At 39.9% G+C, this 19,168-nt stretch overlaps 1 protein-coding gene across 4 annotated transcripts; it reads left to right on the top strand.

Annotated features, from left to right (window-relative positions):
- The first annotated feature begins 5,752 nt into the window (after nt 1-5,752).
- LOC138410494 (tumor necrosis factor receptor superfamily member 14-like) lies at nt 5,753-18,316 on the top strand. 4 transcript variants are annotated; one of them, XM_069526814.1, is made up of 13 exons: nt 5,872-5,889; nt 6,467-6,547; nt 8,295-8,428; nt 9,169-9,262; nt 9,456-9,578; nt 9,943-10,098; nt 11,222-11,309; nt 11,416-11,594; nt 11,702-11,724; nt 11,846-11,904; nt 15,589-15,675; nt 15,776-15,896; nt 15,992-18,316. In XM_069526814.1, exons 3-11 carry the CDS (start codon nt 8,387-8,389, stop codon nt 15,620-15,622), a joined length of 798 nt encoding a protein of 265 aa, XP_069382915.1. In that variant the 5' UTR covers nt 5,872-5,889; nt 6,467-6,547; nt 8,295-8,386; the 3' UTR covers nt 15,623-15,675; nt 15,776-15,896; nt 15,992-18,316. The 4 variants fall into 4 exon arrangements, with proteins under 4 accessions (XP_069382916.1, XP_069382915.1, XP_069382914.1 ...); XM_069526815.1 differs by lacking the exon at nt 8,295-8,428 and having other exon boundaries at nt 5,753-5,889; XM_069526813.1 differs by lacking the exon at nt 5,872-5,889 and having other exon boundaries at nt 6,185-6,547.
- Nucleotides 18,317-19,168: the final 852 nt, after the last annotated feature.

Below are 19,168 nucleotides of genomic sequence, written 5' to 3'. Positions count from 1 at the left end.
CACATACACCGCCATCTTTGCCTGAGCTACAACAAAGTTTAAGAGCTGGCACTTGTGTTTTCTCTGGCGAGTTTAATTAAAACCACAGATAAAAACTGTCTTCTTGAAAAACTCCTCGCATCTGTTAAAAATGGTGTCCAGTGAACTAAACAGAGTGGAGAGATGAGAACACTCTAAAAACAGTGAAACACAGTTTCTCTCTGGCTGCAGAACGGACATTTGTCTTCTACAGCAGAGTTGATGACCGAGATAACAGAGTTCACTGCTACGATTCCATGTAGGATTCTCCACTGCAGGTCTCTGCGTCTCTTTATTACAGGATGTTTTAAAGACAGGAAGTAATCTGGTAGCAGGGTATGGGTCTGTGGAGTCTGGCAGCGTTTGGTTGGGAGCCGTTCTTTTTTTTTTTCTCTCCCTGAGTTTACACCTATGGTTCACACAGATGCTCACACAAGGTCCTCCTTGCTCCTCCACTGAGTGAGACGGAGAGAGAACGGGGAGGAGCGCTTGTTTCATATGCATTGCGTAATGCAAATATTTGCATGAGACAACAACTGCAATATTTGCACGCTCCCTTCACGGGAGTGCCACAGTGAAAAGCAAAGAAAAAAAAAAAAAGCGCCTCAGAGTCGGCAGTGCAGTCAACAGCAGCCTGAAGGAGAGGGGGGGGGGCTGTCCGTCATCATTCTGCAAAATGAGCCAAAGCAAAAGGAGCACTTTTCGCTTGAGGCAGACAGTGAGGCTAAGTGCAGTATTTGCCAGAAGATCATTTCATTTAATCTGGCTCCACAAACAATTTGCACAGGCATTTTCAAACTCAACACCCCACTGTTAAAACTTGTGTGACACGTTTTTCTCTAAAATTTGCACTAAAACAAGACAATATGTTACTGACCAACAACTTAGTATTTTTTTACAGCACCTTTAATCTTGATTATAAGCCTTTATTAAAATATTGTTTTGAGTTTTTTGTAGCCTGCTTAGTTTTTTATTGTGTATTTCTAAGTGTTTCGGTGTTGCATGAATAATATAAGTCAAAGTAGTTTTACACACACTTAGTGAAATAAATAGTGATCTCACTGTCAACTCAGAGGGATATGGCAGTGGAATATTTACAATGAATCCATATCAGACTTTAAAATCTTGTCCACACATGTCAAATGAAGCTATAATCAATATTTCAGAATAATTCAAACTCAAATATTGGTGGGAAATCTGAGTTCGAAATTATTATTCTTACTTCTTAAAAGTGAATAAATATAAAAATGAGCCAAATGAGCCAGTCTTTTGAAGGGCTCTTTGAAATGAACGGATCCCAAAGATCCGGCTCCCTCCAAAGAGCCATAAATCACATCTCTACTGGAAATCAAAACTGATGAGACATGAACACTTTAAAAGACTTCTGTGAAGGTTCACTGCTGCCAGACTCCACAGACCCATACCCTGCTACCAGATTACTTCCTGTCTTTAAAACATCCTGTAATAAAGAGACACAGAGACCTGCAGTGGAGAATCCTACAAGGAATCGTAGCAGTGAACTCTGTTATCTCGGTCATCAACTCTGCTGTAGAAGACAAATGTCCGTTCTGCAGCCAGAGAGAAACTGTGTTTCACTGTTTTTTAGAGTGTTCTCATCTCTCCACTCTGTTTAGTTCACTGGACACCATTTTTAACAGATGCGAGGAGTTTTTCAAGAAGACAGTTTTTATCTGTGGTTTTAATTAAACTCGCCAGAGAAAACACAAGTGTCAGCTCTTAAACTTTGTTTTAGCTCAGGCAAAGATGGCGGTGTATGTGAGCCGTAAAAGACAAATAGAAGAAGAAGTGAACGTTGATGTGATTTACTTGTTTGCAAAAATGGTAAAAGCCAGACTTCTAATTGATTTTAGTTTTTTCAGAGCCACCCATGCCCTGGAGAGTTTCAGGCTGATGTGGGGACACAGAGGTTCTCTGCTCCGTCATAGACCAACAGCTGGTCTACGGAGATATAATAAATTTATAATTTCTCTGAGAAAAAAAATGTATAAATGTAATTTATTACGTTTTTTATACAGTGTAAATAGTGACAAATAAAGGATGGTTTTAAAAATAAAAATTAAATCTCTCTCTCAGCTGACGTCTCTGACTCGCTATTGTTTACACACTGTGATCCGACGTGTGTATAAACTCAGTTTGAGTAAAACAATCATATCTTCATCGCAATATTACACAACATTATCACATATCACACATTTTCCTAATATCGTGCAGCCCTAATCGTCTGTAGTTTGGGACACTTGTATTATAGAATAGAACTGAATGCCTTTATTATCATCACACAGCTGAAATTAGGGGCAACTCCTCAGTGGCAGGCCCTACATGAAATACAAATAAAACCATCAGCAACAATCATCAACGCAACTCTACACACAAAGTTTAAAATATATATATATTATAAAAATATGCGGGAGACACATGTCTTCTCCGTTTACACACTGAAACATCTGAGAGCTGTACTGAGGAGAGCAAGAGAAGAGGGGGAGATCCTGGAGCTGCAGCAGTGAGGAGGAGGAGAGACTGAACCACTGGGAGCAGAATGAAGCTACAGGTTTGTATTTTTCTTATATTACTACATGGTCTGCTTGACACCAACAAGAACAACACAACACAAAGTGTTTTTATACCACAGCTCTGTGTTCACATCTTACTGAGTAATGTTACTGTAACATTAGCGGTGCAGTGCACGTCAGTCACTGACTGTAAACCTACAGCCCCTAATAACTGGCATTATCATATAACCAACATAATATAGAGCTCATAATAAAGCCTTCTCTGAGTTTCTCCTTTGTTTATGTTTTCACACACTTATAGAAGAGATGAGTGTGGAGCAGCACAGGAGCTGACAGCTGCAGACGTGGTGACCCACCTTCTGCTGGAGTGTCATGGTGTTCTTATGAACTGTAGGGACACACCTTTCAGACAGTCAGAGGAAATGCTGTGGTCAGGATCCTGAAAGCTGTGAGTCTACCACCGTACTTCTCCCAGTACTGCCTAGAAGTTTTTTACATATTCACAGGCAGTACCAGGAGGATGTTACGGTGTTAGACCACATTAGAGAGCGTAGGGATGACAACACTGTTACCTCAGCATATCAACATTTGATTTATTGTCAACATGGCTCTTTAGGCCAGGGAACCCATCTTGTCATCCCCAGCTGCTGTATTTGTCCCTCTGAAGGCTTCATACAGTACCACAAGTATTCACACACCTGCATATAGATGTATAAGGATATAATTAGGGTTATTACTATTACTTCTGTTGTATCTTTTTAATTTGATTGTAATGGATATATTCATATTTTCCATTATAAATATTTGTTAAATTGAGTTAACACTGTAATGAAAAGTGTAATAATAAAAGGGACATTAAACAGATTTGCTGTATTAATTTCAAATATATATGTTATATACATAAAGTGATTTTTTATACAGGTTGGTGTTCCTGAAAGGCATCATGATTCAGCTTTGCTTTTCAAGGATGAATGGTGACCTCCTGTCTGGATCAGTCCTGTTGAAAACAGTTACAATACTTATTAATATAATATTTAACATTTAGATCTAGTTTTACAAAAGCTATGCTAATATGGGTATGACTTACAAGGTTTGAATTCCACAAGAATGATGTCAAAACTAATAAAGAGTGTATGCATATTAATAAAAATGCATTTTTTAGTGTTGTTTAGTTTAGTATTTAGTTTAGTAAGTATTTAGATTTGATTATTCTGAAGCAATTTATTTGATTTCATTTCTGTTAGTATTTTGTTCTATTATTTGTTTAGGTTAGGTGTTTTTTTGGTGTTTACTATTTGTGTTTTGTTTCATTTGGGCACGTTAGGGGGCACGTAAGATTATATTTAGAATCCCGGTACTGGACCAGGATGCACCGGGGTGGGCATGTGGTTTTTACCGGAGCGGGAGAGAAACGGAGAATTTGTCTTTGTTAATGTTTGCTCGCTTTTCTGGTCAAATAAACCACGGTTTTCTACTGAAATTGGATACTTGTTTGGACAGCTGTTTTTCCCGTCCGCGTACACCACAACCCATGGTGCAACAGTGGCCCTTTGATTTTTCTAATTTAAAGGTTTGATTTGAAACTTTTATTTTTGACAAACGGCTACTGCACTTTGTTTTAATAGATATGGTAAAATGGCAGTCAGAGAATTAATATTAAAATCGGTCTATGCATTGACTGTGTTCCAGTGCAAACTCCATTGCTACATACAGCCTGATCTGAAAAAGGGTTTTCTTTCATTGAAGTTGATGAACACGTAGAAAATCTTTTGGCTCTGTAATGTGTATGTGACTTGTACGTTTAAATTCTACAATCAAATATTTTTAAAGTGCTGTTACTACAAAATGCTGTGTGTTATTTAATCTGCTACTTGGAGTTTGTTAGTAATTATGAATCTTCATTTTGATAAGTCATTTTTATCATACACAGAGCACAGACATCTTTGGAAGCAGGTGCTCAAGCTAAAAAAACAAAAGGGCAGCCATCACCAAAATTATTCATAAAATTAAGAAAAAACACAGTCGGATATATTAAACTTATATTTTTAATTTTTTAAATGAATAAATAACAGGCAAAAAATAATCATAAAATATTCTCAGTTAAAACTTATCAAAACTCTGCTCTGAATAAATGAAATAAAAATAAAGCATCCAACATATTCTATAAAATACATCTATTTAAGGAGGAGGTGAGGGGAGCAGGATCGTTCAGCTTCTTCACAGGAGCATCCTCCTTGGTGCCATCTCTTGGAAGATTCTTATCACCTCTGGTTTATTTGTATGTCTTGCTCAATGGCAGGAGGAGAAGGTCAGAGAGTCTTTCTTCCCCACAGAGACTCCTGAGCCTGTTCTTTATGATCTACACTGTGAGATCTATTAACCTGGTCAGTATCTCTCTGTTTGTCTGCCTCTCTCGCTCTCTGGCTTCCACTCCCTTTACATCTGATCATCATCAACATCAGATGAAGTCTGGAGAGCCTTTTGGTAATTGGTCCACCTCACCATGCTTGTCATGTGGACCTCTGTGACAGAGTGCTGCTTGATTTTTTCAAGAGCACTATTCCACTTTCTGATCCCTTTTCTCCACTCCTTTCTGCTTTTATATCTTCAGGTAGAAAAAGCAGACAACTGACACAATGCATTGAATCAGCACATTTCCAGCAAACCAATGCGTGGGGCCAGTAGCCACGTACTGTTTTCAGCTATAATGTTAAGTATTGTGGTTCATTTTGCACAAACACTACCATTACCTGTCTGTCTGATGCTGCGGGTCAGAGGAGACCTGCAGGCTGCAGCGGTTTAGTGCTCAGCTCTGCACGAGAGCTAAGTGGAGGAGGAGGAGGAGGAGGAGGAGGGAGGAGGAGGAGGGAGGAGCAGAATTCTCACAAGAACTCAAATAAATGCCGTCAGATATCAAAACACTGTTGGGCTCCAGCAGAAAGGGCACTTTTCTCATCCAGGGCAAAGGGGCAGGTGCTTGAGCACCACTAGGGGTCTATCTGTGCACATGCCTGGTAAGATGAATGTTATGATGCAGAAAATAAGAACATCTTGTATCTTTCAATTAAATTGTTTAACACATTTTTATGTTCATGTAAAAGTGATTTTAATTTAAAACAGCGCTCGCTCCGTGTGGATCTCGCCGGGCATCGCGCACTCTGCACCAGTGGAGCCCCTGCACTCCGCCTGACTCTCTGGCCAGAGCGACATGGAAAGAGGAAGACGCAAGGAAAGAGAGAAAGAGATAAGCCTGAGAGACACGGTGAACTTGACGAGACATCTGGAACTGGGATCTCTGGAACTCTGGAAAACTAATTTAATATCATCAGATACTTTGCGGGTGAGTGGAGAGGAGCGCTCGCTCCGTGTGGATCTCGCCGGGCATCGCGCACCGTGGCTCGGCCTATGGAGCTTTTTTTCCTTCTTACCGGCGGAGCAGTTGAGATAGACATGTGCTATTTTATTGCGGGCATTGAGTTTGACATGTCTGGGTTAAAGGCATTGTCCATGAGGCAGCCACAACTCACACTGATACTTCCTCATCACACTCTCCTTCTAACCACAGACTGTATATAAAGAGGTTATAACTCTGTCTCTCCGACCCCTTAGCTCCACCCACTGCCGAACCTGCAGCCAATCATAGACAGTCCCTGCGCACGCGCACAGACTGTAACTACAGCTAAAGACCAGAGCCATGTGTTCAGGAGGATGATTCATATTCATAAGTTTGCTCGGAGCTCGTTTTCTACCTGATCACACTGGGAAAGAGACTTTTGTGTTTTAACAACGTTTCGCTTGTGAATTATTGATCCGAAGTTCGAATCTGTGAATATGTTTCCAACTTCCCTCAGCGGCTGTGTGACGTCGAGAGATCTTTTTTCAGGAAGTGAATAACTTTCACCATTTTTCTTATCCAGCTCCGAGGACACTCCCTTTGAAACCGAGAGCTCACTGCCTGTAGACGGAACATGGAAGTTCGTCTGATCGTGTTAACGACGGTAAGCTGAGTGAATTTCTATAGAACCTCTGAATGTTGCATATTACAGAGCAGGAGTGAACCAGTAGATTGTTGTGATGTCGCTGATAAATCGACACCGTGAGTTTGTGGAGATGAAACAATAAGTTGTTCGCTGTGTACTGGTGTTATCAACAAAGTGTCACTGTCAGAGAACTACTGGAAACATGGTCTGAGTCTGAGTTGTGTAAAACCTTCAGGTTTGGATGAGGAAGTGTGGAATCTGAATCATCTGAAAAACTAAAATCACATCAGGATTTAGGTGAAAACTCGCTCCTCCACTCTGCAGTAATCCTGTGATCAGTTATCATGTCAGAAAAACCACCATCTGCTCACATATGATACCAACTCTTAGCTGTGTGACCGTGGTGTGTTGTGTATTTGTGCAGAGCTCAGTTTCAGTATCTTGAAACAGTCAAAGAAACATAGAGATCACTTCTTATTTCAAATCAACAGGATCTCACTGAACCGTTGGAAACGCCCACTTATCGAAGTGCTGCCTGTTACTTGCGCTCCTGACACTCAACCACTTTATCTATACTTCTTTTTAAAATTTCCCTACGAGGATTAATTAAGTATTCCTGATTCTGAAATCAACAGGATCTCACTGAACTGTAGGAAACGTGGGCTTTGAAAGGGAACAGAACTAAGACCTGAACTTTGAGCAGAGCAATGGGCTGTAGAGGGTTAAATGATGCATGTTACCACTCACTGAAAGTCAAAGACAAACAGACCTGATCAGACTAGCGGCAGGAATGTTGCCAGGTCACCTTCTGGCCTGTGTGGTGTGAACCAGGCGCGGCGTGACTGGGCCTGACGGGCCTGGGCCCACCCACTTTTACTAATGGCCCACCCTAAATAACAGACAGAATCTATTTTTTTCTGAATTTCTAATTTAAAATAATTCTAATTATTAAAATTAACTATTGATTAATGAGCCAGCCTACTGGTTTTCTTGTGTTTATGAGATATTTTATTAAGAATGCCAAACGTGAACGAAATGTGTCACTGTCAATGAGTTGAAAATAAATACGGCATCTGTAATGAAAGGATTTGGCTTTTCATGTATTTTTATTCACGACCGGACCCTCGGGTCCGTCAGACCAGTGAATAACACACACACGCAAAAATAATCACTTTTTTTCTGTAAATTATGTGACCATCTCATTCATTCGTTTCACTGAGATTTTAAGTGTATTTAGTAAATACCATTTTTTTGAATGATCTGGCTGGATTATTATTTGATTGTAGCGGGGAAGAGAGAGAGAGAGGGAGAGGGCGCATTTGGCGCATACTGGGTGAGCTAAATTAACTTTTAACAGGAGAGAGAGCTGCACACTGCGCTGTCAAAGCTCTTCGCAACTGCTCGTGTCTCAACATGAACGGTGTATGCTTTCAGACACTACAGTACATAGACAATCAGGTTGGGCAGGAATAATGTTCAGCTCTATTACTGTTAGTATTAACTTCTGTAATTAAAGGCCCATCCAAAATTACGTTGGCCCACCCAGAATTGAAATCCTGGCGCCGCGCCTGGTGTGAACGGCTGAGTAGTGGCAGCTGACCATAAAATTAATTTATTATTTTTTTGGGGTGGGGGGGTAAACAAACTGAAGCCAGTCAACAAAAACAACACAACACACAATGTGCCAATCCTGTTGCCTTCTTTGAAAATGTCGCCTCATTGACTGTGGCAACTGCAGCTGAGTCTTCTTTGTCTTTGTCTCCAGATGTGTTTCTCCTTTTTGGATTAAAACCTCACCTCAACCCAGATCTCAGTGATGGTGCTCAGCTCAAGAAAACTACCAACCTGCCGTTCAAGATGAATTTGAGAAGAAAACATTTGGAAGCTGCATCTTTGTTGGTAAAGTTGTCACACAATAAATAAATACATAAATAAATGAAGACATATTCTGCAAACAAATAAGAAATAAATTAATAAGAGTTTGTAATTAAACAGGACATAAATAATTAAATGTCTTAAATTTATTTCCACATTTATTTATTTCCTCATTTATTTATTTCTGTATTTTGTGTCAGTATGCTAATGGAAGCACACACACACATGCACAACACAGCAGGAGATTCTCGCTCAGACAAGTTCACAACAGCAACAAACACATTTTACCTTCTGCAGAATTGATCAGTGTTAGCAGAATTGTGACAGGCTGCACTTTCAGTAATATTTCCTCAAAGTTGTAAATCAAAGAAACAGTAAATACAAAAATCTTCACTGGTGGAGCTCCACCTTAACAGATGCAGACTACTCAGCTATTAACTTGAGGAGGAGTATTTGGGCTGGATACTGTTAATTAACAATCTGACTCCAGAAACAATCAAGCCAGTGTTGAGTCTGTTTAAACAGATGAGCAGGTCTCTGGGGTTCTCATCCATTGTTTTTATAAAATAAACCCATATACATCCATCTTTCATTGAATGAACTTACAAAGATCTGAATACTAACTCAAATGTTGTCACAAATATATTACAAAAAACAGAAACTGGAAAGAAGAAACATTTGGTCATTTAAGTGTCCAGTCGTCTCCTCTCCTCTCTCTGTTCATGACAATGTTAACATGTTTAAACTTTTGCTCTGTCCTTCAGATACTTTTGATCAAAGTCTTCTGTGTGAATACTCTGACTTGTCCTCCAACTGCGTATGCAGTAGCGGACAGATGCTGTTCTTTCTGTCCACCTGGTAAGATCCTGAACGAGAAGAATAAGATGGAATGGGTTGTTTTATGTTTTGGCTTCTTTTGTTGTAAGTAATAAGAATGAAACTGCAGCGCATGTTACGATGACTCACATATAACGTGAGTTTAACTCTCAAGATGATTTGTCTTTGTTCAACAGAAACATTTCATGCAATTCAATTGTTTTCTTTTCAACAGGAAATCGTGTTGAAACACACTGCGGGTTCAGGAGCACTTCCTGTCTGCCCTGTGAGAAGGACACCTTCATGAATCTTCCCACTGGACGTACAATGTGTTTTCTCTGCACGACCTGTGGTCCAGGTAGATTTCTGTCTTTACATTTGCTGTAGGTTTAAAATCAGTAAGTCCAACAGTGTATGAGCTGAGACTGAGATGGAACTGAGCTTTTCTGATGGTTTTTACATCGTCACTGTGATTGTCTGAGTTTCACAAACCACAAGTCACAAGATGTGCACATCATCTCCTTTGCTCTGTAGTTTCTATCAGTGAGACTTGCATTAATGGTAGAAGTGATGGTAGAAATGGTAGAAAGTTCTTACAAAAGTCAGTTGTTCACTCCATATCTCCTTGTTCCTGCCACCAGCAGATCAGTCCACTGTGTTGTTTATACAGCAGTTTGTATCTTCATATGTTCCCTCCATATGTAACCTCTATGTGTCCACAGATTCTGGTCTGAAGATAAACACTTCATGCACAGCAACAACAGATTCAGTTTGTGAACCTCTGGAAGGATTCTACTGTACAGACCGCACAAGGAACAACTGTGCAGCAGCAAAGAAACACACACAATGTAAACCAGGGCAGTTCATCAAACATAGAGGTGCGTTTTCCAATTTTCCAAGATTGAAGTTTTCTCAGCTGTAAAAAAAGAACACAGAGCAGGTTATTTCAGTCATCCAGTCAATTGTGAAGCATTTGGATGATATGTGGCAAATTGTTCATTTCATGCTTCACACATGACATCTGTATTATGAATGATCAAACGTTCAGTCAGAATCACTGCCAGATCATTTTGATGATTTCATGATTTTAATTTCACCACATTGGACTGAGAGAGTCTGATTATCTGATCTCCGTCATGGCAACAGAAGTCAGAGAATCACTTCCTCTTTAGCAATTTGTTTTCAAAGTAAAACATTTCTTGCTGCAGTGCCTTATAGTGAACAGTTCTTTTATTTTGAAAAGTTGTGTATATATATGGTTTGTCTAAGATTTATAAACCACACACTTAGACTGTTTATAAAAAGTTCTGCACACAAATAATAAAAAGTGACAGTATATTGTAGAACAGTTTGAAGAGGACTCACTAACTAAAAACAAAACTAATCAAAATCCAATCTTCCTGTGCAACTGTGATAATAATCATAATCATAAGAGAAATAATAATAATAATAATGTGGCTGAGTGGCAGCCTGTCACATTCTACAAGAAGTGGACAGTTGTGATAAACAGCCTAATATATTCAGTGTTATTTCAAAGTTGTATTCTTATTTTTATTCTGACTACATTGTGTCCATGCACTGCTGCTTTCACTGTGCTGCTGCGTCGACTGAACTTCCTCCATGGAGGATCATTAAAGGTGCATCTCATCTGACCTTGTCTTTTCTTTATGCAACACAAAAAATATAAAAACAAATAATGAATATAGTCATAAAAGACTGTTGCAGTGATCCAGGTGTGATGAGAGAAACTAATGTCAAATAGTTTCTGTATCTTTGAAATTCTGTCAATGTTCCTTAGTTAATAGAAATATGTTTGTAAGTTTAGTGACATGCTGCTCTACATTTCATCACATCTCACATCAAAAGGAGGGAATTTGAACAAGGAAATGTTTGCTGATCAAAAACCTCAATAATCAGACAGGTCTCATGTCAAATACCACTTTGCTATATAATCCTAATATGACGTGTACAATAGTAACTGTATAGTTTGTGTTTGTACAGGAACAGCCCTCACAGACTCTGAATGCTCTGACTGCAGTAACGGAACATTTTCTGATGGGACCCGTACATCTTGTCAAGCACACACACAGTAAGTGAAGAGTCACACCACACGTGGACGTGCCTGGTTTCTTACACCTGCAGTGAATCTGTGGTGTCTCTCACGGTCCTGTGAACATGTCCCCCTGTCGTTCCAGATGTGAATCACCAATCCTTCAGCTGAAGCGACCAGGAACAACTTCAACTGATGCTGAATGTGGAAATACCAGTTTAATTGTCACAGTGGGAATCATCACTTCAGTGGTTTTGGTTGTTTTAGTTTTATTTGTTATATCTGCCATCGCCTTCGTTTACAGGATGAAAACATGTCATTCAGGTACGATGTGTGTGTGATCAAAGAAAATGTTCTCATGGATGATAAGAACCCATCAAGTCATGATGTCATCGAGTTAGAGGTTTTTCATCTGTTTCTTTCTGTAACAGGAAAAAAAAGAAATCCCACAGAGGTACGTTTGTTCTCTCTTTTTCACAGTGTATGTTCTGACTCTGTGTATATGTTCAGTGCTTGATGACAATACTTGCTTGATGAAGGTCATTTGATTATTTTATTTAATATTTCACTTAAAGGGAAACAGCTGGAGGAGAAGCTGTGAATATGATGGAGAGAACATAATGAACAGCAGCAGGTGAGACAGCAGCGTGCTCTACATTGAAATATTAGTTAATTGAGGACTGTATAGACACTTTCAGACATGACCTCTGGAGAACGTCTGCAGAATTGGGTCCAGACTCTCTCCAGCTTTGTCTTTAACACATGAACAACGCAGCAAGAGATTCTTTTATAGAACTTGTTCACATCAACACAAATCTCTGGAGCGTTCAGGTGAGGGGTGGCCCAATAGTCAGAGGCAGGATGTAACATAATAACTGCTGCAGAGATCACATCACCAAAGGCTCTCTTGGCATCATCTTCATCTTTACTCTTTTTCATGCAGGGATATTTGCTTTCTCTCTGTATTTGTATTTTTGCGTCTGTAGCATGTTTGAAGCATCATCAGCACACCTATCCTGCTGTATCGACACATTAGGTAGAGTTTTAGGGAAACATCCAGCCCCTCTGGAGAATGTCAGGAGATTGTCTGGAGTCCAGTGCATGTCATTTTTCCAGTTGCCTCCCCTGGCAACCACTCACACACACACACATATATATGTACAGATAGATATCTTGTCGGGGTCTTCCAACCCACACACACACACACGTCTGCCGCTCCTCTGGTCCCAGGACGCCAGCCTACTACAAGAGAGCAGAACCAGGTTACCAGCATGCTTTTATTGATTGCCCTGATCACCTGATTCTGCACAGCTGTCGGATCACCGGCTGAGCCACTCCTCCCTGTTGTCCACCAGTTGGCGCCCTAACCCTACCCCACCGCCACAATCATCAATCAGTTTGAAGTATCTTGGAAGGACAAGCATTAAATAGCATATTACCATGGAAGCGGTTATATTCATGTTATGGTTATAATGTTTGCTGTCAGTTGCAGCAGTTAGAGAACAGTATTTTTGTGTATTCTTGTGTTTTATGTTTAAAAAGTTATTCTAACACAAGCAGCACTAAGAGCAGGAGTAGTTACCAGAGGGATCCAGCAGAGGGAGCACAGAGCTTTTAAACAACATTAAGAGTCACCTCTCTTTCTAATGACGTTAAGACTCGAACCATGAAGCTAACATTAGCCACATTAATCTCCTGCAATGCTAACTGTGTGTCTCTGTGGAATAGTAGTTCTTCGTGTCTGTGGAAAAACTATGTGACCAGTGTTGTTTCAAGTAGACTATTCTATATTTATGTTTGCTGAAATGTTTGCGTTACTGACTGAGTGTACTGTTCTAAATTGTGAGTTGCAATATATTATCATTATATTAGAAGTAAGCCGAGTTAGAGAATATTTTGTGAAATGCTGTATTTGTTTATCTTACATGCTTATGTTTACTGTATTACTGGGATCCAAAGTTGGAAAGTTAATGAATGCATGTGCTAGGTGACAGAATAGACATGTTTAAGCTTTTACACATATGAACATGAATCCTTTGAAACTTGAACTTCATAATTTTGAATGATTCAAAAACACTGTTCAGTGTTTATGAAGCTGTATAGATCTTCACGCTCAGTTAGGTTGAAGCATTCTTTGGACCTTTATTGTGAAAATACATAAGGAATAGCAGAGTGTTGTATATTAAACTTTCTAAATGTGTGTTTGAGTGAAGATTCTGGGTTTTACCTCTAAACATCTGTTTGAAACACAGATGTCTCTTTCTAAACAGAAGAGTGTAACACTGGGGGACATTCAGTGCAGATGGACAAAATAGAGTAGATGTAGTACCAGAGTCTGGTTCGTAGTAGTATCTGTTACTAAGCAACCGACTGCAGAGTTACACATTCTGCTTCCTGTTTATACTTACAGTGTATGTAACTGGTCTTGAATGATAAATGTTTTCAGTGGCTCTTTTAAACTCCAAATGTTTTTGGACCATTTTGCTAAAGTTTCTGGGCTGAAATATTTAAATTGAAGTTCACCTGCACTGTCAGATATAGGTGAGTTAACTAGTTCAAGTTTAAAGTAAAGCAACTTGGTTAACTGATCATTATATGATTGTATTAAGCTCTATGACACCATAAGATCATTATACTGAAGCAGGTATGTAAGCTGCAAGTGAAGCTGCAGTAAAATACATTGTAAACAGTCATGTATAGAGCGATGTAAGATATATTATGAGAGCTTTTGAAAATTTCAGACATTTGAAATAACTAGATTTCTTTTTCAGAAGCAAAACATTTTCAAAACCACTGGTTTAGTTTTTAACAATGTGATTTAACAGCTTGTTATATTGTCGATCAAAGAAATGTCCATAAATCCAGATGTTTGTGTTTCATAAATTTGGTTAAAACCTTCACTGAGTTGAGTGAATGGATTTACAGTGATCTGGACAGTTACCAGTATGTTCATTAAATGGGATCAAACAATAAACCTTGTAAAACACTTATTATGCATCTTGACACTGCAAGTATTAGCAGGACAAGAACATGAATTCCACAAATATAATCTGTAACCAGTGATACTGAAATACAAACAGAGAAATATGAAAGATTCATATTATGAGTTTTTTCTACTTGTTTAAATGGTGGAACATCTAGCTGGTCAGACTTGATGGTCCTGGTAAAAATAAAAGTGCCTTTTTCAGACACATCTCTTTAAATCTATTATTAACAACACAATGGCGAGATACATCGTCCTTTAAACACTGTCATAATTAGAACTATGGTTTCTGAGGTATTGTGTGTGAAGCACCGACAGTGAGAGCCATGTCATTTGCTTGCATGGAAGACCAAGAAGTGACATGCATGGAGTAAACACATCCAATAACTCATCCGTATTTCTAACACAGTGAAATAAAGCGGAGGATTAGGGTCTGCTCAGATACTGACTGTTTTATACACAGTAACCTCAAAAGGCAATACAGTTCTTTTATCATTTTATTGGATTTTTTCATTCAGGTTACATTTGATTAAAATGATGGAGCCATTGGATTTGTAAATATAAGAAATGTGCACTGTACTTTTGTGGTGAGTTTTTAGTTACTCTTATTTTATTTATTTTTTTCTGACACTATTACATGTTGAGCTGCTTGAGGTGCCTGGCATTTAAGATTTTCATTGCCAACATGTACGCTGTATCTGTTGTGCAGATGACAATAAAACATTTGAACCTTTTGAACCTTGAACCTTGAGTATACAGCTACTCATGTAGTGCTGAATGTCTTTACAGCATTATGTACAGTATAGCTTATGGTTTGTGCATTTAAAGGTTATCAGCCTTATAACTGCAATAAAGATTTATAACTACCTCAATGCTGTAGCATGTACAGAATTACAAAATGAGAGAGAAATGACTTTATTGGTTATCAGTGCCTCAGGATCCTCCTTTAGTTTTCAATGTCTTCATCCCTATCTTAGTGAAATGACTTACAATTATTGTGAAAACAGCACTCGGATCATCCCAAAGGATCTAATTGTTGGTCCCTTCTGTTCATCTGATGTTTGGAGTATTCTTTCATTCACTATGACCCAAAATTGTGGAACTCAATTCAAACTGATCTGACAGCAGTCGGTTCTCTCAATGCTAAGTAGAATGTTAAAATCTAAAATAGCTTTTTACTTTTATTTACTCAAACTTGTACGTCTGTCAGTTCAATGCTGTGTATCAATTTGTAAAGTGGGGTTTTCAAGTTTGACATAAAAAAGTATTTCATCCTTGCTGCTGTTGTTGCTGACATATTTGAAGAGTCTAATGATATGTTACTTTTTCAAACAGTATCTTCATGCCCTTTCACAATCTTTGTGGTTGATCCTCTGCAACGGTCAAATGAAGTTGAGGACTCCAGAAAGGCTGGCTACAGATGTGAGTGATATTAAATAGATTATGAGAAATAAATTGGTTACACACACACACATGCAGAGTAAGTGCAAATGTAAAACTGGATTTTCATTTTGTCCTGTAGACAGTATTTCAAGAAGTGCCAGAAAAGACTTGGAATAGAGTATTGGGTTATCATCAAGCCTGGCGAGATAACTCACACCTTCCAGAAGGATGGCACCAGTTGTGGGATTTTTGTCATGCAGGTGATTCTATGCAACATGTAATTTTTTGTGATGGATAAAACATGTTTGCTGTGTAAGATCAGACTCTGCCATGTGTTATTTTGTGCTCCGTACAGATGGCCAAGATGATGGTGAAGGCATTTCCTAATATACCACAGTGTTTCACATTGACTCATCAAAGCAATCTTTTCAAAACCTAAGAAGAGATATGGCAGAAGACATTCTGAAAGGTTTAGATGTTGTTCAAAATACTCAATAATTATGTTGAACACTTCCTGCTAATTTAACAGTAATGTACTTTTACTGTTTTGTTTTTTCAGTTTCTAAGGATGTGTTCTGTTCCTTCTGTGGAACCTGCCCAAAACTGCTCTTTTCATTACAACTTTCCTAAAGTTAACCTGATTGGTTTTAACGTATTTATATATTTGATTTTACCTCACTCCGAACCTCATCCAGCCTCTTCACACAGGTTCAGACAGCTGACTGAAGCACACGAGCTGTCAGACGTGTGGAGGCTTTTTAATAAGAAGCTCAGGCAGTACACCTGGAGCCACTGCAAACAAAATGCTTTATCTCTGGCCAGGCTGGACCGTCTGTACTCTTTTAAACATCACGCCAACATTTTTAAAAACTGTCACATTGTTCCTGTAGGGTTCTCTGACCACTGCCTTGTCTCTTGCTCTGTTTTTATAAAGAATGTCTGTTTACTCTGCGTACTGGCATTTTAATAACCTGCTTCAGGATAAGGTTTGTAGAGAAACCTTCAAATACTTCAGGCACAGTCACAGGCAAACTAAATCTGAGTTTGCCAATGACCAACAGTGGTGGAAAGACTCAGATAAAACAGCTGTGTCAGCAGTTCAATCATAATGTCACTAGAGATTTAACCGGATCTGTGAAGGACCTGGAGACTCAGGTGGTAGAATTGCAGGGTTTTGCAGATTCTACAGCAGATCGCTGCCCTGATGACGCTCCAGAACAGCAGAGCTCTGTCAAGGTAAACTGGGAGAAGAGTGAGGCCGTGCTGGTCGGGGACAGGCTGAGGGGTCAGCTCAGGCTACCAGGACGTCTAATCTGGAAAAAGACAGGGCTTAAATATCTGGGAGTTTTTTAGAGTAATGACACTAAAGAAAAACTAGGAAAACGTGATAGAAAAGGTCAGAGGTCGTCTCGTGAAATGGACCTGGTTTTTTTTTTAAACATCCTACAAACACAGAGTGCTTGTAATTAACAATCTTGTTTCTTCTGCTCTGTGGCATCGGTTGGCCTGTGTTGACCCCCCAGCCTCTCTGTTGTCACAAATCCAGAGGGTTTTAGTTGATTGTGTTTGGGACAAGCTGCACTGGATACCACAGAGTGTCCTGTTCCTTCATAAGGAGGAGCGTGGACAGGGGCTGATTCACCTGGCCAGCAGAGGTGCAGCTTTTCATCTCCGGTTTGTTCAGAGGTTGCTGACTGGACCAGCTGACCTGGCATGGCGACCTCTGTCCTGCTGCATCCTGAGACGTGTTGGTGGTTTGGGACTGGACTTAACCTTGTTTTTTATGGACCTAGGAAGCTGAACACCTTTTCTCTGCCAGACTTTAATCGGAACCTTTTTTCAGTGTGGTCTTTGCAGAAAAAGCAGAGACAGGAGCAGACGGCCTCTCTACACTGGCTCTTACAGGAACCAGTACTGTATGGACAACGTCTGGATTATTCCAACCTGAGTGGACCTACTCTGTCCAGAACCCTCCACGCTGCAGGGATTTCCACACTGGAGCAGGTGCTGAAGCTGGCTGGACCCTGGCTGGACGATCCTGCAGGATTAGCCACTAAACTGGGAGTGAGATCCATGCGGGTCATGAATCAGCTCCTTCATCACTGGAAATCAAAACTGACGAGACATGAACACCTTCTTTTAAAAGAATTCTGTGAAGGTTCACTGCTGCCAGACTCCACAGACCCATACCCTGCTACCAGATTACTTCCTGTCTTGGAAAAAAAACTGTTCTGGCTCCCTGCTGGAGCCTGTCACCCTTGTAAGTATTTCTCCGGAAGACGCCTCAAGAAAAACCCTCTATGGACTGATGGTGAAGACACTTAACCAGAAGACACTGAACGGGCACAGTGACAATCCATGGAGGGCCTACTTTAAACTAGATCCTGAAACCATCATGGAGGTCTTTGAACAAACATCCTGTAATAAAGAGACACAGAGACCTGCAGTGGAGAATCCTACATGGAATCGTAGCAGTGAACTCTGTTATCTCGGTCATCAACTCTGCTGTAGAAGACAAATGTCCGTTCTGCAGCCAGAGAGAAACTGTGTTTCACTGTTTTTTAGAGTGTTCTCATCTCTCCACTCTATTTAGTTCACTGGACACCATTTTTAACAGATGCGAGGAGTTTTTCAAGAAGACAGTTTTTATCTGTAGTTTTAATTAAACTCGCCAGAGAAAACACAAGTGCCAGCTCTTAAACTTTGTTGTAGCTCAGGCAAAGATGGCGGTGTATGTGAGCCGTAAAAGAGAAATAGAAGAAGAAGTGAATGTTGATGTGGTATACTTGTTTGCAAAAATGGTAAAAGCCAGACTTTTAATTGATTTTAGTTTTTTAACATTAAGATTCCTCTTCATTGTCCCACACACAGCATGCAACATGCAAACATGGGGAAATTTGACTTCTGTATTGAACCCATCCATGTGAACAACTCACACACGGCCTGAACACACAGAACACAATCCACACAGTGACCACACGGAACACACTGGGCAGCCATGAAGGCGCCCGGGGAGCAATTGGGTGGTTCGGTGCCTTGCTCAAGGGCACCTCAGCAGTGCCCAGGATGTGAACTGGCACCTCTCCAACCGGCCACCCTCTGGTTCCCAAAGTGTTTTTATACCACAGCTCTGTGTTCAAATCTAGTAATGTTACTGTAACATTAGCGGTGCAGTGCACGTCAGTCACTGACTGTAAACCTACAGCCCCTAATAACTGGCATTATCATATAACCAACATAATATAGAGCTCATAATAAAGCCTTCTCTGAGTTTCTCCTTTGTTTATGTTTTCAGACACTTATAGAAGAGATGAGTGTGGAGCAGCACAGGAGCTGACAGCTGCAGACATGGTGACCCACCTTCTGCTGGAGTGTCATGGTGTTCTTATGAACTGTAGGGACACACCTTTCAGACAGTCAGAGGAAATGCTGTGGTCAGGATCCTGAAAGCTGTGAGTCTACCACCGTACTTCTCCCAGTACTGCCTAGAAGTTTTTTACATATTCACAGGCAGTACCAGGAGGATGTTACG

The sequence above is a fragment of the Paralichthys olivaceus genome, chromosome 6 (genome assembly GCF_024713975.1).
Source record: "Paralichthys olivaceus isolate ysfri-2021 chromosome 6, ASM2471397v2, whole genome shotgun sequence".
In the NCBI taxonomy this organism is placed as follows: domain Eukaryota; kingdom Metazoa; phylum Chordata; class Actinopteri; order Pleuronectiformes; family Paralichthyidae; genus Paralichthys; species Paralichthys olivaceus.
This window is presented reverse-complemented; position numbering and strand designations above follow the sequence as displayed.